Source organism: Elgaria multicarinata, chromosome 21, assembly GCF_023053635.1.
Source record: "Elgaria multicarinata webbii isolate HBS135686 ecotype San Diego chromosome 21, rElgMul1.1.pri, whole genome shotgun sequence".
In the NCBI taxonomy this organism is placed as follows: domain Eukaryota; kingdom Metazoa; phylum Chordata; class Lepidosauria; order Squamata; family Anguidae; genus Elgaria; species Elgaria multicarinata.
Window position 1 is genome coordinate 14,372,214 of NC_086191.1, and position 20,717 is coordinate 14,392,930.

At 47.3% G+C, this 20,717-nt stretch overlaps 1 protein-coding gene across 1 annotated transcript in view; it reads right to left on the reverse strand.

Moving 5' to 3' along the window:
• Positions 1 to 7,483: 7,483 nt before the first annotated feature.
• LOC134412301 (zinc finger protein 208-like) overlaps positions 7,484 to 20,717 on the reverse strand; it is a 32,935-nt gene continuing 19,701 nt past the window's right edge. The window contains exons 4-5 of the mRNA XM_063146200.1: positions 16,793 to 18,464; positions 7,484 to 9,102 (exon numbers count right to left, since the gene is read on the reverse strand). Of these exons, the coding sequence (XP_063002270.1) occupies positions 7,484 to 9,102; positions 16,793 to 18,464 (3,291 nt within the window). The remainder of the gene's footprint in view (positions 9,103 to 16,792; positions 18,465 to 20,717) is intronic.

The following is a 20,717-nucleotide window of genomic DNA, read 5'->3' on the forward strand; positions in this document are numbered from 1 at the left end:
AACAGCACAAGATGTGGTGATGGCCACCGACTGGGATGGCCGGAAAAGGGTGTTGGAGCATTTCCTGGAGGGGAAGGCCATCGAGTGACCAAGACTCATTTCATCACAAACCCAGGAAGGAATCTGGGATCTAAACTGACCGTTTCCTCCAAGACCCTTCCTGGCATTGAGGCCCCTGCCTTCTCCATGGCTCAGCCCAAATGGGGGTCAGCAACTGGGAGGAAACTGAAGGATTGCCCAAAGGGTCCTCAGTCCCAGGATCATATCTGCTGATGTCTCTGCTTCTTCGGCCACCCCAAGGAATGGACCTTACCCCTTTCTTTCCTGCCAGGAGAGGAGATCCGAGCCGGGAACAGGGAGGCCTTGGGAGAAGGCAGAAAGAGACGTTCCTTCTGACCCTTCACTCTGTCCCAAACATCCAGAGCATCTGAATCCCCTCCTGTCTATAGCAGCCCAAAACAGGGTCAGAAGAAGGAGGCCATCCTCACAATGCAGGTAAACACCATTGTTAATCTGGTGCTAAAAGGGTTAAATTATGCTGCAAGAGGAAGGCAACTTCAAGTGAAATATGGATGGTCTGATCTGGAATGGAGTAGCTTGAGTGAGGGTTTTGGGTAGATTTACAATTCCCCCTGAAAGACCCCAGTTTCATATCTGAAATACCCCCATTGGTATACTCCAGACCCTAGAGCCATGGACCTGAAGACCTTGAAGTTAACTCCATGCTAATTAATGTTATACCATTAATTAAGACTCTATCTAAGACTTGCAGGACTGTCTTTGAAGAAAGGGGGGGGGAACCCACAGTACATTTTACAAACGGCTTCGTAGAGCACGTTCAAGGCCACAGTGAGCTGAATGAGAGAGCTGAGCATGCTCAGATGTCCACTAGGAGGGGTGAAATCCTGTTTTGAGATCTTAAGAGAATGTCCTCACTCGAAGTTGGGCATGGAAAGTCATAATACTAAGTAAACGTGACACTTGGGAGGAGGTGTTTGGGCGGATATGACCAAACATGTCCGAAGAAGAACACGTGCTCAAAGATGTCCTCTATGCCAATCAAGAAAGGAAGCCCCAATGGCAGCCATGTTTCCTAGGACCCCATGAGTATAACACGTCAGACATTGGGGAGGGGGAGACACCTAACTTCTGATTGGTGAATGGGTGGTCTACTCACGTGTCCGTGCCAATTGTGATTGGGAGATGGTGGTCTCCTCACTCGTGGACCCCCACCTTTGGGCCAGAACAAGGGTATCAAAGCACAGGTAACAGAGCTGGAAGGCAGAATTTTTAAAATTATTTTATTTTTTGGAATTTGTTTATTTCTTTTTCAACTTCACCCCGGACATTTGGAGTGATGCAGTTGAGTAATTATGAATTTCTTTATGCCAATAGACTTCGGGATTTAGAATATTTTCCTGAAAGTTTAGATTTGGGGACTTGGACTTATTTTCTGCAGCTGGAACTAGAAATTATTTCCAAGTCTTAGAAGTTCTCTGACTTCTGCTTTTCCTCTTCACATGCACAGAGGAATTTAGTAATCCTTCAGTATAGCTTTTAGATTCAAATAGTGTGCAAGAGGAAGAACAGGGAGGGTTAACTGCTGTGTTTTAGTATAGTCCAAAGTGTTTTAGTTTAGCTTTAAACCACAAGTAACAAACAGAAGCGGATTAGGAGGAGTCGTCACAGTGCTAGAAGCTTATTAGCTAAGTTTGTAATACCTGCTTTGGCAACAATCTTGTATTTGCATTTCACTCTCTTTTCTTGTAACCAGAGAGAGATTGTCTAGTATATAACCAGCATGCCAATTGTTTTGCAATTTTCACAATAAATAGATTCTAGTTTACAATCACGTCTGCAGTGATGCTTTTTGGCTGGGATTAAATGTTTGTCTGTTTGGATCAGCACTGGTTACCCCCTGGGGTGTTTCGGACCAATTTGGTGTAGGTTCTGAGGTCAAAAAGGACCGAATATACAAATATGACAAAGGAGGGAAACTGGAGATAGCGGGGGAGGGGGGAGCCCGGGGGGGTTCCTCCCAATCCTAAGGTGCTCAGACCTAAAGCTTCCTCTGGATCATAGCCAGAGATGGGCGAAGAGGACAGAGCTGTGACCCACAGCCTTGAGGTTTTCTGTTTTTTCAATATGGATTTATTGGAGGAAGGGGCCCTTGCAAATTTGAGAATCCATTTCTGGTGCTTCAGGGCCCTGCATATATTTAAAACTCATTTTGAAAATTCAGTTTCTGATGTTGGAGAGCTTGCATAGTCTTAGAAATCACCACCTGCATGCAGCGTTACAAGGGACTCATCCTGCAACCCAGGGAATGGAAGCAACCCGAAACAAAGGGAGGCACATTTTAGCAGAGCAGTCGAAGTCATTCATACTCACCTCCAGGCACCATGTGGGGTGGGGGGTGAGCAGCCCAAGCCCCTGGGCTGGTGGGGGGCTACGGAGAGGGTCCCCTTTGCTGGCGGAGGTGAAGCCTCTCCGCCGCTCTTGTGAACTGGACCAGTTCTGATGCTGGGAGTCTTCTGGGTCCTACCCTGGGCGACTCCAGAGCGGAGCGCTTCCCCTGCGGAGGAGGCTGCCTGGCCTTGCGCTTCCCCTGGCTTACTCCTGCCTGGGTTCCTGTGGCATTGTGGGAGGTGAATTGCATGCTGGGAGTTGTAGTAGAGGCATGGAGGGGAGGTGGAGGGTAGAGTCTGGAAGATGGGAGCCAGTGTTTGCTGGAGTCTCAGTTTTAGTGTGGGCTGAGAATAAAGTAGCGTTTCAGAAGATGTCTCTGGCGTCTCCAGATGCTTGCAATGCAACAGTTCCTCGCATCCCCCCTTCCCCAAGGGCTCCTCCCATCCCAGGGCTTGGTCGCTCCCTCTGCTGAGTGTTCCCCAACGTCATCTCGGTCTCCTGTTTCAGCTCAAGCAGCCACAGGGAGAGGAAGGAACTCACAGAAGAGCCTCTGCTCACAACACCCCTGCAGAGTCCTTGGGGCAGAGTCCTCGCACAGGCAGGAAAGATCAGAACCCACCCACCCCTCCACCTCCTCCTCCAAAATAAAGACCCAGCTTGTTCTGCCAGGAAGCTGAATGTCAGGGGACGGATGTCACATTACGGGCTCTTCTCTCTTTGCACAAGATAAACTGAACTAATATTTGTGCACAGCAGAATTTCAAATGGGGAATCAGTTTTGCATCTCTGATGATGTTGATGATTGTGCTACTATCTGGAACGACAGTGTTGACCATATGAAGTCCCTCCTGTCTATAGCAGCCCAAATCAGGGTCAGAAGGAGGAGGCCATCCTCACAATGCAGGTGAACACCACGACACAGGGGGAAACTGGAGACAGTGGTGGGAGAGGCAGTCAGGGGGTTCTTCCTACTCCTAAGAAGCTCAGACCCAAAGCTTCCTCTGGATCACAACCAAAAACGGACAAAAACGGCAGAGCTGTGCCCCACAGCCTTGTGGTTTTTGGTTTTCTTAAAACATAGGTTTATTGGAGGAAGGGGGTCCTTGAATATTTTAGAATCAATTTCTGGTGTTTCAGGTCCTTCCATATATATTTTTTAAAAAACCTTTTTAAAATTCAGTTTCTGCTGTTGAAGAGCTTACATAGTTTTAACAAATAATTGATTCAGGGGTTGTTCCTTGCATAATTAAATAAAATACTTTTCAAATGATTTTTTTGACGTGGTGAAGAGTTCCTCTTTCTTACAATTCAATAATTCATCATGAGATTCTGCAGCCTTGATGAAACTAAGCGGGGTGTAGGCCTGGTCAGTTTCTCCAAGGGTGACTACCTGGGAATCCCGTGGTCATTGATTCCTGCATGGAGCAGGGGGTTGGACTCGATGGCCTTGTAGGCCACTTCCAACTCCATGTTTCTATGAGATGTTACCCAATTCTGCAGTCAGGAATCGGTTCCACAAAAGGAATTCTGTTTTGCCTGGCTTTCTGCACAGAGAAGGTGGTTCTTTGCATCTCTGGAATTCCCTCCTCTCAGTTGCCAACTAAAAGCATACCCTTAAGGACGGGACACGGCTGAGGGAGGCCCACGTGTTGTAAGAATATAGAACATTTAAGCCAGTGGAAAGTCTGATCCTGGCCTGTCAGACATGGATGCTTGCAATGCAACAGTTCCTCGCATCCCCCTTCCCCAAGGGCCCTTCCTCATCCCTGGTTTTGGTCGCTCCCTCGGCTGAGTTTCCCCCACGTCGTCCCCGTCTCCTCTTTCAGCTCAAGCAGCCGCAGGGAGAGGAAGCAACTCACAGAAGAGCCTCTGATCACAACACCCCTGCAGAGGAGGTGGGCATGGTCCCTGGGGCGGAGTTTTCACCCAGGGAAGAAAGACCAGACACCCCACCTCCTCCACCAAAATAAAGACCCATCTTGTTCTGCCAGGAAGCTGAATGTCAGAGGACAGATGTGGCCTTATGGGCTCGTCTCCCTTTGCACAAGATTAACCGAATATTTCAGTATTTCTTATAATACTTATTCTTATTGGGCTACTACCTGGAATGACAGTGTTGAGCTACGAATTGGGGATGGCGCTGGGAATTAAAGGCAAGAAATCTACCAAAGAAGCTGCTGAAATGTTCAGCATCTGGAGGAGAGGAAAGGAAGGCACTTTGGGACTGGACCACTGAGAAGTTGCAAGCAAGAAATCCATGTTTTGTTTGGACTTCGAAGGACTCATTGGTCTATTCATTTGTATTGGATATCTGTGATGTGTTTGTATCATTTAATGCTTATTAAAAGCGTATTTGTTCAAGTTCTATCTTTGCAGGTTTTAGACAGATGAAGCCCCGGAAGACTCACATGAGGAGAACTCAGCATATACTGATGGCAGCGAAAGGCAACAAAACCCATCTTTTTCCTGTTGAGATTCCTGGGGAGCAGAGGCTGGTGGCTCTGATTCCGGTGGGCCTCTGAATCCATTCCAGGCTTCAGTCCGATATAAAATGAACAAGCTTAAAATTGCAGTATAAAAGCTGAAAACTATAACCAGAAAAGAAAAAGAAAAAGCCTAGCAGCAATAGAGGGATTTAAAATACAATAAGAGATTTAAGACAACAGAAGTTATATGCATTATAATAGGAATAGTCACAATATGAATCTTTATCTATTTATTTACCATACTGGTCTAAAATAAGTTCCAGAGTGGTGAACATAGGAATAAAACAGTAAAAAGAAAGAAGATACAATACAGTAAATTGGATTGTGTTGAATTTAAAAGAAAGGACCAATATAAACAGTGGCTGGTCAGTTGAGGGAGGCTTCCTGGCAAAGAGTCCTTTTCAGAGGAGGCAGAAGCAGCCTAGGGTCGCCACCTGCCTAACCACAAGGGGCAGGGAGTTCCTTTTTTTTTTAATTTTAAATTTTTTATTTACCACAAATTAAAACATCTTGCAAAAAAGAAACAACAACACAACATACTACATACATTTTGAATAAATGTTGAATACATATATATTGAGTAAATATTAACTATAACCTATCCTATCATAACAATATAATCATTCTTAACATATAAGTGCACCCCCCACCTCAGGATCTATTCCTGCTTCCAAAATCTCATACTTTCTTCCGCTGGCGGTTTCCCACTTCCCTTAGAAAACACAAATATTAGGAACTGTTTCCAAATTCCTTCAAACTCATTTATTTTAGTTATACCTTTCCTCCACTTAATATTACAAGTCAATTTCTCATTAATAGCTATATCCCAAACTTCTCTATACCATTCTTCAATAGAATATTCCCCCTGAATCTTCCAGTTCCTAGCTACCATCAATCGTGCTGCAGTCAGCAAACTCGATATCAATTCTTTAATTTCTTTTCCACATTTTAAATCTTCAAATAGTGATAGTAATGCAATTTTTGGTGTTTGTTCTATTTTCATTCCCACTATTTCTTCAATTTCAAAAAACACCATCTTACATAATCTTTGTACATATTTGCATATTTATCTGCTTATTTACCATATTGGTCTAAAATAAATTCCAGAGTGGTGAACATAGGAATAAAACAGTAAAAAGAAAGAAGATACAATACAGTAAATTGAATTGTGTTGAATTTAAAACAAAGGACCAATATAAACAGTGGCTGGTCAGTTGAGGGAGGCTTCCTGGAAAAGAGTCCTTTTCAGAAGAGGCAGAAGCAGCCTAGGGTTGCCACCTGCCTAACCACAAGGGGCAGGGAGTTCCAAAGGGAAGGGGCCACCACACTGAAGGCTCTTCTCCTGCTGGACTCCAATCGGGACAAAGGTCCACGTGGAACCACCAGGAGCCGGCCCTCCAATGACCTCAGTCCCTGGGACAGGGTGAGAGGAGAGAAGGCGCTTTCTCATGTATCCCGATCCCAAACTGTTTAGGGCTTTGTACGCTCCCCTCTTAAACCAGGCCCTGTTGGCGATACGGAGCCAGTACAGTCCCTTCAGCAAAGGAGTTACATGCCAAAAAGGAGCAGCTCTGGACAACAGCCGAGCTGCTGTCCAGAGCAGCCTTAAGGGCAGCCCCAGATGGAGCACATTGCAGTCCTCAAGCCTTGAGGTTCGTAGCGCCTGCACCTCTGTGGCCAAGCCATCCCTGTCCCGGAGAGGGTGCTTTAGTCAGCTCTTTATCGTTCAATGTGGACGAAACTGAGTCCACTTCTGCTCAAACCTGGAAACCGATTGATCATTTTCCTAATCAGGCAGAAGCATCAGAGAAGGCTTCCGGCTCAGCACATTCACATCTTTCTTGCAGTGATCAGCAGGGTGAGTTTGCTATAGTTCAAGGCATATTTCGTACAACGTTCCCAGGAACTTGCAAGATGGTGCCAAGAAACAAGGCCTTTGGGTGCTACTGATTCCACCGCTTGTAACAAAAAAGAGCAGCTTCGCTTCCACAGACTGCACGCGCCTGTCCAGGAGAAAAGACACCTCTGCGGTGTAGGACCAACGCTCTGCCCCTGACCGCCCTCCAAGGTCTTTGGGAATCTGGAAAGGACCACAGCGCAGGACACCATACGACAAACAGAAGGCCAAAATAACTCCTCTGCCCGGCCCTTAACAGCTCTCATTTCCCAACACACTGGTGGCTCAGTGAAGCTGAGAAGCCCTCGACAGATCTGTTCGGCTGAACGTGGCATGGATATTTGTTTTTAATTCAAGGTCTTTCCTCCTGGGCTTGCTTCTTTTAAAGGGAACGGCTGTCCTCCATTCGAAGATCTTCCTTCTTTCCGGAAACTGCTGGGACTGAAAAAAATCCTCCCTGTGTCTGTTCTTTGATGTGATTTCAGGTACTTATAATGTTGGAAGTTCTTCCAGTATGCTAAGAAATGCATTTAAAGGATTTCTCCCTTTAGTGGATTCTTTGATGCTGTTTAAAGTTTCTACAGTGAATGAAGCTCTTCTTGCACTCTAAGCATTTATAAGGCTTCTCAGCAGTGTGAATACTTTTGATGTCTTCTAAAGGTTGTATGGACATTGAAGCTCTTTACACATTTTAAACATTTATGGGCTTCTCGCCTGTGTGGATCCTGTGATGGTTGTTAAGGGCTGAGCTCCAATTGAAACTCTTCCCACACTCAAAGCATTTATAGGGCTTCTCGCCTGTGTGGATCCTGTGATGGGTGTTAAGGTATGAGCTATCACTGAAACTCTTCCCGCAATCTAAGCATTTATAGGGCTTCTCGCCTGTGTGGATCCTGTGATGGGCATTAAGGCATGAGCTGTCACTGAAACTCTTCCCACACTCTAAGCATTTATAGGGCTTCTCGCCTGTGTGGATCCTATGATGGGTGTTAAGGGTGGAACTCTGACTAAAACTCTTCCCACACTCTAAGCATTTATAGGGCTTCTTGCCTGTGTGGATCCTGTGATGGGCATTAAGGCATGAGCTGTCACGGAAACTCTTCCCGCACTCTGAGCATTTATAAGGCTTCTCGCCTGTGTGGATCCTGTGATGGGTGTTAAGGGCTGAGCTGTTCCTGAAACTCTTCCCACACTCTAAGCATTTATAAGGCTTTTCGCCTGTGTGGATCTTGTGATGGGTGTCCAGGCCTGAACTCTGCCTAAAACTCTTCCCACACTCTAAGCATTTATAAGGCTTCTCGCCTGTGTGGATCCTGTGATGGGCATTAAGGCATGAGCTGTCACGGAAACTCTTCCCGCACTCTGAGCATTTATAAGGCTTCTCTCTTGTGTGGATCCTGTGATGGGTGTTAAGGGCTGAGTTGTACCTGAAACTCTTCCCACACTCTAAGCATTTATAGGGCTTTTTGCCTGTGTGGATCCTGTGATGGGCATTAAGGCATGAGCTGTCACTGAAACTCTTCCCGCACTCTAAGCATTTATAAGGCTTCTTGCCTGTGTGAATCCTGTTATGCTTGTTAAGGACTGAGCTGTACCTGAAACTCTTCCCACACTCTAAGCATTTATACGGCTTTTCGCCTGTGTGGATCTTGTGATGGGCGTTAAGGGTTGAGCTGTGACTGAAACTCTTCCCGCACTCTAAGCATTTATAAGGCTTCTTGCCTGTGTGAATCCTGTTATGCTTGTTAAGGACTGAGCTGTACCTGAAACTCTTCCCGCACTCTAAGCATTTATAAGGTTTCTTGCCTGTGTGAATGCTGTGATGCATGTTAAGGGCTGAGCTGTACCTGAAACTCTTCCCGCACTCTAAGCATTTGTAAGGCTTCTCGTCTGTGTGGATCCTGTGATGGGTGTCAAGGCATGAACTCTGACTGAAACTTTTCCCGCACTCTAAGCATTCATAAGGCTTCTCGCCTGTGTGGATCCTGTGATGGGTGTTAAGGGCTGAACTCTTACTGAAACTCTTCCCACACTCTAAGCATTCATAAGGCTTTTCGCCTGTGTGGATCCTGTGATGGGTGTTAAGGGCTGAACTCTGACTGAAAGTCTTCCCGCACTCTAAGCATTTATAAGGCTTCTCTCCTGTGTGGATCCTGTGATGGGTGTTAAGGGTTGATCTGTACCTGAAACTCTTCCCACACTCTAAGCATTCATAGGGCTTCTCGCCTGTGTGGATCCTTTGATGGGAGTTAAGACCTGACCTCCGACTAAAACTCATCCCGCACTCTAAGCATTTATAAGGCTTCTCGCCTGTGTGGATCCTGTGATGGCGATACAGAACTGAGCTCTGACTGAAAGTCTTCCCGCACTCTAAGCATTCATAGCGCTTCATGCCTGTGTGAATTCTTTCATGCAGCCTCCCATCAGCTGAAAGAAGAAACCCAAGAGATGGTTATTTCAATTAGTAGAGGAGCCAGTTTTCAAGAGAACTGAAAAAAAGTGTGTCCCACAAGTGCATTTTTTAAATCTTTACAGGTGGCCTTTTAGGACCTAGTGGCCTGGTCTGCACATCATGGAGCAACTCTGGGTAACCCTGAGCATTCTGGTGTGTAAAAGCCTCATTGCGGAAGGAGCAAGAACAAAGCCCTGCTGATGAGTGTGGCTAGTGGGGGGAGGGGGGAGGTCCCAGCTGGGAACAGGGAGGCCTTTGTGGGAAGGCAGAAAGAGAGAGAGGGAGAGACGTTCCTTCTGACCCTTCGCTCGAATAAACTCATTGTGAAAGCCAGACAGCAGTGCAACATTCATTTTATAATGGAGGTCTGGTTAAAGAAAAGTAATTCACAACCAAGCTGAGCAAGGCGGTCTACAAGGATACGGGGTGGAGAATGTGCAGAGGGAGACATTTTTCTCCCTCTCCCACAGTAATAGAACCCAAATGGGGTCCTCTCAAGGAACTGATGGGAGGGATGTTTGGGAGATTCAGGACAGATCAAAGGAAGGACTTCGGCTCACAGCACAGAGTCAAACTCTGGAATTCACCAGCACAAGATGTGGTGATGGCCACCAACTGGGATGGCCCAAAGAGGGTGTTGGAGCATTTCCTGGAGGGGAAGGCTATCGAGGGCTACCAGTTTTGAAGGCTAAGTCCAATCTCCAGGATCAGAGGCAGGAAGCCTTTTGAAACTGGTTGCTGGGGAACATGGGCGGGAGGGTGCTGTTGCACCAAGTCCTGGTTGTGGGTCCCTGATCGACAGCTCTTTGGCCACCGTGTGAACAGACTGCTGGACTTGATGGACCCTGGGTCCGATCCAGAATCAGGCCCCTTCTTACGTTCTTCTGATCTAATGGTTAACATTCTACAGTTGCTGAGAAAACCAAGAGGTCTTTCTGGCCAAGGCCATCAAGTGACCAAGACTCATTTCATCACAAACCCAGGAAGGAATCTGGGATCGAAACTGACCGTTTCCTCCAAGACCCTTCCTGGCCCCTGCCTTCTCCATGGCTTGGCCCAAATGGGGGTCAGGGACTGGGACGTTACTGAACCATCTCTCAAAGGTCCCTCAGTCCCAGCTCATATCTGCTGATGCCTCTGCTTCTTCGGGCGCACCAAGGAATGGACCTTCCCCCTTTCTTTCCTGCAGGAGAGGAGATCCCAGCTGGGAACAGGGAGGCCTTTGGGAGAAGGCAGAAAGGGAGATCTTCTGTCCCTTTGCTCTGCCCCAAACATCCAGAGTATCTGAAGCCCCTCCTGTCTACAGCAGCCCAAAACAGGGTCAAAAGAAGGAGGCCATCTTCACAATGCAGGTAAACACCACTGTTAATCTGGTGCTAAAAGGGTGAAATTATGCTGCAAGAAGAAGGCAACTTCAAGTGAAATATCGATGATGTGATCTGGAATGGGGTAGCTTGAGTGAGGGTTTTGGGGAGATTTACAAGACCCCCTGAAACACCCCAGACACATATCTGAAATACCCCCAGAGGTATATTCCAGACCCTTGAGCCATGGACCTGAAGACTTGAAGTTAATTCCATGCTAATTAATGTTATACCATTAATTAAGACGCTAGCTAAGACTTGCAGGACTGTCTTTGAAGAAAGGGGGGAAACCCACAGTAGACTTTTACAAACGGCTTCGTAGAGCACGTTCAAGGCCACAGTGAGCTGAATGAGAGAGCTGAGCATGCTCAGATGTCCACTAGGAAGGGGAAAACCCTGTTTTGAGATTCTGTGCACCTGCTGATAAGGGAATGTCCACACTCGAAGATGGGCGTGGAAAGTCATAAAACTAAGCAAACGTGACACTTGGGAGGAGGTGTTTGGGCGGATATGACCAAGTATGGGAGGAAGTTGGGAGGAAGTACTTCCACTTGGGAGGAAGTACGCCAATCAAGATAGGACGCCCCAATGGCAGCCATGTTTCCTAGGACCCCAGGAGTATAACACGTGAGACATTGGGGAGGGGGAGACACCTAACTTCTGATTGGTGAATGGGTGGTCTACTCTCGTGTCCGGGCCAATTGTGATTGGGAGATGGTGGTCTCCTCACTCGTGGGCCCCCACCTTTGGGCCAGAACAAGGGTATCAAAGCACAGGTAGCAGAGCTGGAAGGCAGAATTTTGTAAATTTATTATATTTTTTGGAATTTGGTTATTTGCTTTTCAACTTCATCTCGGACATTTGGAGTGATGCGGTTGAGTAATTATGAATTTCTTTCTGCCAATAGACTTTGGCATTTAGAATACATCTCTGAAAGTTTAGATTCTGGGACTTGGACTTATTTTCTGCAGCTGGAACTTGAAATTATTTCCAACTCTTAGAAGTTCTCTGACTTCTGCTTTTCCTCTTCACATGCCCAGAGGAATTTAGTAATGTTTCAGTATAGCTTTTAGATTCAAATAGTGTGCAAGAGGAAGAACAGGGAGGGTTAACTGCTATGTTTTAGTATAGTCCAAATTGTTTTAGTTTGGCTTTAAACCACAAGTAACAAACAGAAGCGGATAAGGAGGAGTCATCACAATGCTAGAAGCTTATTAGCTAAGTTTGTGATACCTGCTTTGGCAACAATCTTGTATTTGCATTTCATTCTCTTTTCTTGTAACCAGAGAGAGATTGTACAGTATATAACCAGCATGCCAATTGTTTTGCAATTTTTACGATAAATAGATTCTACTTTACACTCACGTCTGCGGTGATGCTTGTCGGCTGGGATTAAACGTTTGTCTGTTTGGATCAGCACTGGTTGCCCCCTGGGGTGTTTCGGATCCATTTGGTGTAGATTCTGAGGTTAAAAAGGACCGAATATACAAATATGACAAAGGGCGGGAAATGGAGATAGCGGGGGAGGGGGGAGTCCGGGGTTCCTCCCAATCCTAAGGTGCTCAGACCCAAAGTTTCCTCTGGATCACAGCCAGAGATGGGCGAAGAGGACAGAGCTGTGACCCACAGCCGTGTGGTTTTCTGGTTTTTTAAATATAGATTTATTGGAGGAAGGAGCCCTTGCAAATTTGAGAATCAGGTTCTGGTGCTTCAGGGCGGTGCATATTTAAAACTCATTTTGAAAATTCAGTTTCTGATGTTGGAGAGCTTGCATAGTTTTACAATTCACCACCTGCATGCAGCGTTACAAGGAGCTCATTCAGCAACCCAGGGAATGGAAGCAACCCGAAACAAAGGGAGGCACATTTTAGCACAGCAGTTGTAGTCATTCATACTCACATCCAGGCACCATGTGGGGTGGGGGGTGAGCAGCCCAAGCCCCTGGGCTGGTGGGGGGCTACGGAGAGGGTCCCCTTTGCTGGCGGAGGTGACGCCTCTCCGCCGCTCTTGTGGACTGGACCAGTTCTGATCCTGGGAGTCTTCTGGGTCCCACCCTGCGCAGCTCCAGAGCGGAGCGCTTCCCCTGCGGAGGAGGCTGCCTGGCCTTGCGCTTCCCCTGGCTTACTCCTGCCTGGGTTCCTGTGGCATTGTGGGAGGTGAATTGCATGCTGGGAGTTGTAGTAGAGGCATGGAGGGATGCTGGGAGGGAGAGGAAGTGGAGGGTGGAGTCAGGCAGGTGTGAGCTGGAGTCTTAGTTTTAGTGTGGGCTGAGAAGAAAGCAGCATTTCAGAAGCTGTCTCTGGCGTCTCAAGATGCTCGCAAAGCAACAGTTCCTCGCATCCCCCCTTCCCCAAGGGCTCCTCCTCATCCCAGGGCTTGGTCGGTCCCTCGGCTGAGTGTTCCCCAAAGTCGTCTCGGTCTCCTGTTTCAGCTCAAGCAGCCGCAGGAAGAGGAAGCAACTCACAGAAGAGCCTCTGCTCACCACACCCCAGCAGAGGAGATGGGCAGGGTCCCTGGGGCAGAGTCCTCGCACGGGGAAGAAAGACCAGACCCCCCACTCCTCCTCCTCCTCCAAAATACAGACCCAGCTTGTTCTGCCAGGAAGCTGAATGTCAGAGGACGGGATGTGACATTACGGGCTCTTCTCTCTTTGCACAAGATAAACTGGACTAATATTTGTGCGCAGGAGAATTTCAAATGGGGAATCAGTTTTGCATCTTTGATGATGATGTTGATGATTGTGCTACTATCCGGAACGACAGTGTTGACCATATGAAGTCCCTCCTGTCTATAGCAGCCCAAATCAGGGTCAGAAGGAGGAGGCCATCCTCACAATGCAGGTGAACACCACGACACAGGGGGAAACTGGAGACAGTGGTGGGAGAGGCAGTCAGGGGGTTCTTCCTACTCCTAAGAAGCTCAGACCCAAAGCTTCCTCTGGATCACAACCAAAAACGGACAAAAAGGGCAGAGCTGTGCCCCACAGCCTTGTGGTTTTTGGTTTTCTTAAAACATAGGTTTATTGGAGGAAGGGGGTCCTTGAATATTTTAGAATCAATTTCTGGTGCTTCAGGGCCTTCCATATTTTTTTTTAAAAAAAACCTTTTTAAAATTCAGTTTCTGCTGTTGAAGAGCTTACATCGTTTTAACAAATAATTGATTCAGGGGTTGTTCCTTGCATAATTAAATAAAATACTTTACAAATGAATTTTTTGATGTGGTGAAGAGTTCCTCTTTCTCACAATTCAATCATTCATCATGAGATGCTGCAGCCTTGATGAAGCTAAACGGGGTCTAGGCCTGGTCAGTTTCTCGAAGGGTGACTACCTGGGAACCCCGTGTTCATGGATTCCTGCATGGAGCAGGGGGTTGGACTCGATGGCCTTGTAGGCCCCTTCCAACTCTATGATTGTATGAGGAGATGTTACCCAATTCTGCAGTCAGGAATCGGTTGCAATAAAGGAATTCTGTTTTGCCTGGCTTTCTGCACAGAGAAGGTGGTTCTTTGCATCTCCGGAATTCCCTCCTCTCAGTTGCCAGCTAAAAGCATCCCCTGAAGGACGGGACGCGGCTGAGGGAGGCCCACGTGTTGTAAGAATATAGAACATTTAAGCCAGCGGAAAGTCTGATCCTGGGCTGTCAGACATGGATGCTTGCAATGCAACAGTTCCTCGCATCCCCCCTTCCCCAAGGGCTCCTCCTCATCCCAGGGCTTGGTCGGTCCCTCTGCTGAGTGTTCCCCAACGTCGTCTCTGTCTCCTCTTTCAGCTCAAGCAGCCGCAGGGAGAGGAAGGAACTCACAGAAGAGCCTCTGATCACATCACCCTTGCAGAGGACATGGGCAGGGTCCCTGGGGCGGAGTTCTCCCCTGGGAAAGAAAGACCAGACACCCCACCTCCTCCAAAATAAAGACCCATCTTGTTCTGCCAGGAAGCTGAATGTCAGAGGACAGATGTGGCCTTATGGGCTCTTCTCCCTTTGCGCAAGATTAACCGAATATTTCAGTATTTCTTTTAACACTTATTATTATTATTGGGCTACTACCTGGAACGACAGTGTTGAGCTACGAATTGGGAATGACCCTGGGAATTAAAAGTAAGAAATCTACCAAAGAAGCTGCTGAAATGTTCAGCATCTGGAGGAAAGGAAGGCACTTTGGGACTGGACCACTGAGAAGTTCCAAGCAAGAAATCCATGTTTTGTTTGGACTTTGAAGGACTCATTGGTCTATTCATTTGTATTGGATATCTGTGATGTGTTTGTATCATTTAATGCTTATTAAAAGCATATTTGTTCAAGTTCTCTCTTTGCAGGTTTTAGACTGATGAAGCCCCGGAGGACTCACACGAGGAGAACTCAGCATATACTGATGGCAGCGAAAGGCAACAAAACCCATCTTTTTCCTGCTGCGATTCCTGGGGAGCAGAGGCTGCTGGCTCTGATTCCGGTGGGCCTCTGAATCCATTCCAGGCTTCAGTCCGATATAAAATGAACTAGTTTAAAATTGCAATATAAAAGCTGAAAACTACAACCAAAAAAAGAAAAGGGGAAAAAAGCCTAGCAGCAATAGAGGGATTTAAAATACAATAAGAGATTTAAGACAACAGAAGTTATATGCATTATCATAGGAATAGTCACAATATGAATCTTTATGTATTTATTTGCCGTATTGGGCTAAAATGAATTCCAGAGTTGTGAACATAGGAATAAAACAGTAAAAAGAAAGAAGATACAATACAGTAAATTGAATTTTGTTGAATATTAAAAGAAAGGACCAATATAAACAGTGGCTGGTCAGTTGTGGGAGGCTTCCTGGAAAAGAGTCCTTTTCAGAGGAGGCAGAAGCAGCCTAGGGTTGCCACCTGCCTAACCACAAGGGGCAGGGAGTTCCAAAGGGAAGGGGCCACCACACTGAAGGCTCTTCTCCTGCTGGACTCCAATTGGGACAAAGGTCCACGTGGAACCACCGGGAGCCGGCCCTCCAATGACCTCAGTCCTTGGGGCAGGGTGAGAGGAGAGAAGGCGCTTTCTCATGTATCCTGATCCCAAACTGTTTAGGGCTTTGTATGCTCCCCTCTTAAACCAGGCCCTGTAGCCGATGCGGAGCCAGTACAGTCCCTTCAGCAAAGGAGTTACATGCCGAAAAGGAGCAGCCCTGGACAACAGCCGAGCTGCTGTCCAGAGCAGCCTTAAGGGCAGCCCCAGATGGAGCACATTGCAGTCGTCCAGCCTTGAGGTTCGTAGCGCCTGCACCTCTGTGGCCAAGCCATCCCTGTCCCGGAGAGGGTGCTTTAGTCAGCTCTTTATCGTTCAATGTGGACGAAACTGAGTCCACTTCTGCTCAAACCTGGAAACCGATTGATCATTTTCCTAATCAGGCAGGAGCATCAGAGAAGGCTTCCAGCTCAGCACATTCACATCTTTCTTGCAGTGATCAGCAGGGTGAGTTTGCTATAGTTCAAGGCATATTTCGTACAACGTTCCCAGGAACTTGCAAGATGGTGCCAAGAGACGAGGCCTTTGGGGCTACTGAGTCCACCGCTTGTAACAAAAAAGAGCAGCTTCGCTTGCACGCGCCTGTCCAGGAGAAAAGACACCTCTGCGGTGTAGCTCCACCGCTCTGCCCCTGACCGTCCTCCAAGGTCTTTGGGAATCTGGAAAGGACCACAGCGCAGGACACCATACGACACACAGAAGGCCAAAATAACTCCTCTGCCCAGCCTTTAACAGCTCTCATTTCCCAACACACTGGTGGCTCAGTGAAGCTGAGAAGCCCTCGACAGATCTGTTCGGCTGAACGTGGCATGGATATTTGTTTTTAATTCAAGGTCTTTCCTCCTGGGCTTGCTTCTTTTAAAGGGAACGGCTGTCCTCCATTCGAAGATCTTCCTTCTTTCCGGAAACTGCTGGGACTGAAAAAAATCCTTCCTGTGTCTGTTCTTTGATGTGATTTCAGGTACTTATAATGTTGGAAGTTCTTCCCGTATGCTAAGAAATGCATTTAAAGGATTTCTCCCTTTAGTGGATTCTTTGATGCTGTTTAAAGTTTCTACGGTGAATGAAGCTCTTCTTGCACTCTAAGCATTTATAAGGCTTCTCACCAGTGTGAATAGTTTGATGTCTTCTAAAGGTTGTATGGACATGGAAGCTCTTTACACATTTTTAACATTTATGGGCTTCTCGCCTGTGTGGATCCTGTGATGGTTGTTAAGGGCTGAGCTCCGATTGAAACTTTTCCCACACACAAAGCATTTATAAGGCTTCTCGCCTGTGTGGATCCTGTGATGGGTGTTAAGGTATGAGCTATCACTGAAACTCTTCCCGCAATCTAAGCATTTATAAGGCTTCTCGCCTGTGTGGATCCTGTGATGGGCATTAAGGCATGAGCTGTCACTGAAACTCTTCCCGCACTCTAAGCATTTATAGGGCTTCTCGCCTGTGTGGATCCTATGATGGGTGTTAAGAGTGGAACTCTGACTAAAACTCTTCCCACACTCTAAGCATTTATAAGGCTTCTCGCCTGTGTGGATCCTGTGATGGGTGTTAAGGTATGATCTGTCACTGAAACTCTTCCCGCACTCTAAGCATTTATAAGGCTTCTCTCCTGTGTGGATCCTGTGATGGGTGTTAAGGTATGATCTGTACCTGAAACTCTTCCCACACTCTAAGCATTTATACGGCTTTTCGCCTGTGTGGATCTTTTGATGGGTGTCCAGGCCTGAACTCTGCCTAAAACTCTTCCCACACTCTAAGCATTTATAAGGCTTCTCGCCTGTGTGGATCCTGTGATGGGCGTTAAGGCATGAGCTGTCACTGAAACTCTTCCCGCACTCTAAGCATTTATAAGGCTTCTCTCTTGTGTGGATCCTGCGATGGGTGTTAAGGGCTGAACTCTTACTGAAACTCTTCCCACACTCTAAGCATTTATATGGCTTTTCGCCTGTGTGGATCTTGTGATGGGTGTCCAGGCATGAACTCTGCCTAAAACTCTTCCCACACTCTAAGCATTTATAAGGCTTCTCGCCTGTGTGGATCCTGTAATGGGTGTTAAGGCCTGATCTGTACCTGAAACTCTTCCCACACTCTAAGCATTTATAGGGCTTTTCGCCTGTGTGGATCTTGTGATGGGAGTTAAGGTCTGAACTCTGACTGAAACTCTTCCCGCACTCTAAGCATTTATAAGGCTTCTTGCCTGCGTGAATCCAGTGATGCGTGTTAAGGACTGAGCTGTACCTGAAACTCTTCCCACACTCTAAGCATTTATAAGGCTTCTTGCCTGTGTGAATCCTGTGATGCGTGTTAAGGGCTGAGCTGTACCTGAAACTCTTCCCGCACTCTAAGCATTTGTAAGGCTTCTCGTCTGTGTGGATCCTGTGATGGGTGTCAAGGCATGAACTCTGACTGAAACTTTTCCCGCACTCTAAGCATTCATAAGGCTTCTCGCCTGTGTGGATCCTGTGATGGGTGTTAAGGGCTGAACTCTTACTGAAACTCTTCCCACACTCTAAGCATTTATAGGGCTTTTCGCCTGTGTGGATCCTGTGATGCGTGTCAAGGCTTGAACTCTGACTGAAAGTCTTCCCGCACTCTAAGCATTTATAAGGCTTCTCTCCTGTGTGGATCCTGTGATGGGTGTTAAGGGTTGATCTGTACCTGAAACTCTTCCCACACTCTAAGCATTCATAGGGCTTCTCGCCTGTGTGGATCCTTTGATGGGAGTTAAGACCTGACCTCCGACTAAAACTCATCCCGCACTCTAAGCATTTATAAGGCTTCTCGCCTGTGTGGATCCTGTGATGGCGATACAGAACTGAGCTCTGACTGAAAGTCTTCCCGCACTCTAAGCATTCATAGCGCTTCATGCCTGTGTGAATTCTTTCATGCAGCCTCCCATCAGCTGAAAGAAGAAACCCAAGAGATGGTTATTTCAATTAGTAGAGGAGCCAGTTTTCAAGAGAACTGAAAACAAGTGTGTCCCACAAGTGCATTTTTTAAATCTTTACAGGTGGCCTTTTAGGACCTAGGGGCCTGGTCTGCACATCATGGAGCAACTCTGGGTAACCCTGAGCATTCTGGTGTGTAAAAGCCTCATTGCGGAAGGAGCAAGAACAAAGCCCTGGTGATGAGTGTGGCTAGTGGGGGGAGGGGGGAGGTCCCAGCTGGGAACAGGGAGGCCTTTGGGGGAAGGCAGGAAGAGAGAGAGACGTCCCTTCTGACCCTTCGCTCGAATAAACTCATCGTGAAAGCCAGACAGCAGTGCAACATTCATTTTATAATGGAGGTCTGGTTAAAGAAAAGTAATTCACAACCAAGCTGAGCAAGGTGTTCTACAGGGATACGGGTGGAGAATGTGGAGACGGAGACATTTTTCTCCCTCTCCCACAGTAATAGAACCCAAATGGGGTCCTGTCAAGGAACTGATGGGAGGGATGTTTGGGAAATTCAGGACAGATCAAAGGAAGGACTTCGGCTCACAGCACAGAGTCAAACTCTGGAATTCACCAGCACAAGATGTGGTGATGGCCACCGACTGGGATGGCCTGAAAAGGGTGTTGGAGCATTTCCTGGAGGGGAAGGCTATCGAGGGATACCAGTTTTGATGGCGAAGTCCAATCTCCAGGATCAGAGGCAGGAAGCCTTTTGAAACTGGTTGCTGGGGAACATGGGCGGGAGGGTGCTGTTGCACCAAGTCCTGGTTGTGGGTCCCTGATCGACAGCTCTTTGGCCACCGTGTGAACAGACTGCTGGACTTGATGGACCCTGGATCCGATCCAGAATCAGGCCCCTTCTTACGTTCTTCTGATCTAATGGTTAACATTCTACAGTTGCTGAGAAAACCAAGAGGTCTTTCTGGCCAAGGCCATCAAGTGACCAAGACTCATTTCATCACAAACCCAGGAAGGAATCTGGGATCGAAACTGACCGTTTCCTCCAAGACCCTTCCTGGCCCCTGCCTTCTCCATGGCTCGGCCCAAATGGGGGTCAGGGACTGGGACGTTACTGAACCATCTCTCAAAGGTCCCTCAGTCCCAGCTCATATCTGCTGATGCCTCTGCTTCTTCGGGCGCACCAAGGAATGGACCTTCCCCCTTTCTTTCCTGCAGGAGAGGAGATCCCAGCTGGGAACAGGGAGGCCTTTGGGAGAAGGCAGAAAGGGAGACCTTCCTTCTGACCCTTTGCTCTGCCCCAAACATCCAGAGTATCTGAAGCCCCTCCTATCTACAGCAGCCCAAAACAGGGTCAGAAGAAGGAGGCCATCTTCACAATGCAGGTAAACACCACTGTTAATCTGGTGCTAAAAGGGTGAAATTATGCTGCAAGAAGAAGGCAACTTCAAGTGAAATATCGATGATGTGATCTGGAATGGGGTAGCTTGAGTGAGGGTTTTGGGGAGATTTACAAGACCCCCTGAAACACCCCAGACACATATCTGAAATACCCCCAGAGGTATATTCCAGACCCTTGAGCCATAGACCTGAAGACTTGAAGTTAATTCCATGCTAATTAATGTTATACCATTAATTAAGATGGTAGCTAAGACTTGCAGGACTGTCTTTGAAGAAAGGGGGGAAAACCCCACAGTGGACTTTTACAAACGGCTTCGTAGAGCACGTTCAAGGCCACAGTGAGCTGAATGAGAGAGCTGAGCATGCTCAGATGTCCACTAGGAAGGGGAAAACCCTGTTTTGAGATTCTGTGCACCTGCTGATAAGGGAATGTCCACACTCGAAGATGGGCGTGGAAAGTCATAAAACTAAGCCAACGTGACACTTGGGAGGAGGTGTTTGGGCGGATATGACCAAGTATGGGAGGAAGTTGGGAGGAAGTACTTCCACTTGGGAGGAAGTACGCCAATCAAGATAGGACGCCCCAATGGCAGCCATGTTTCCTAGGACCCCAGGAGTATAACACGTGAGACATTGGGGAGGGGGAGACACCTAACTTCTGATTGGTGAATGGGTGGTCTACTCTCGTGTCCGGGCCAATTGTGATTGGGAGATGGTGGTCTCCTCACTCGTGGGCCCCCACCTTTGGGCCAGAACAAGGGTATCAAAGCACAGGTAGCAGAGCTGGAAGGCAGAATTTTGTAAATTTATTATATTTTTTGG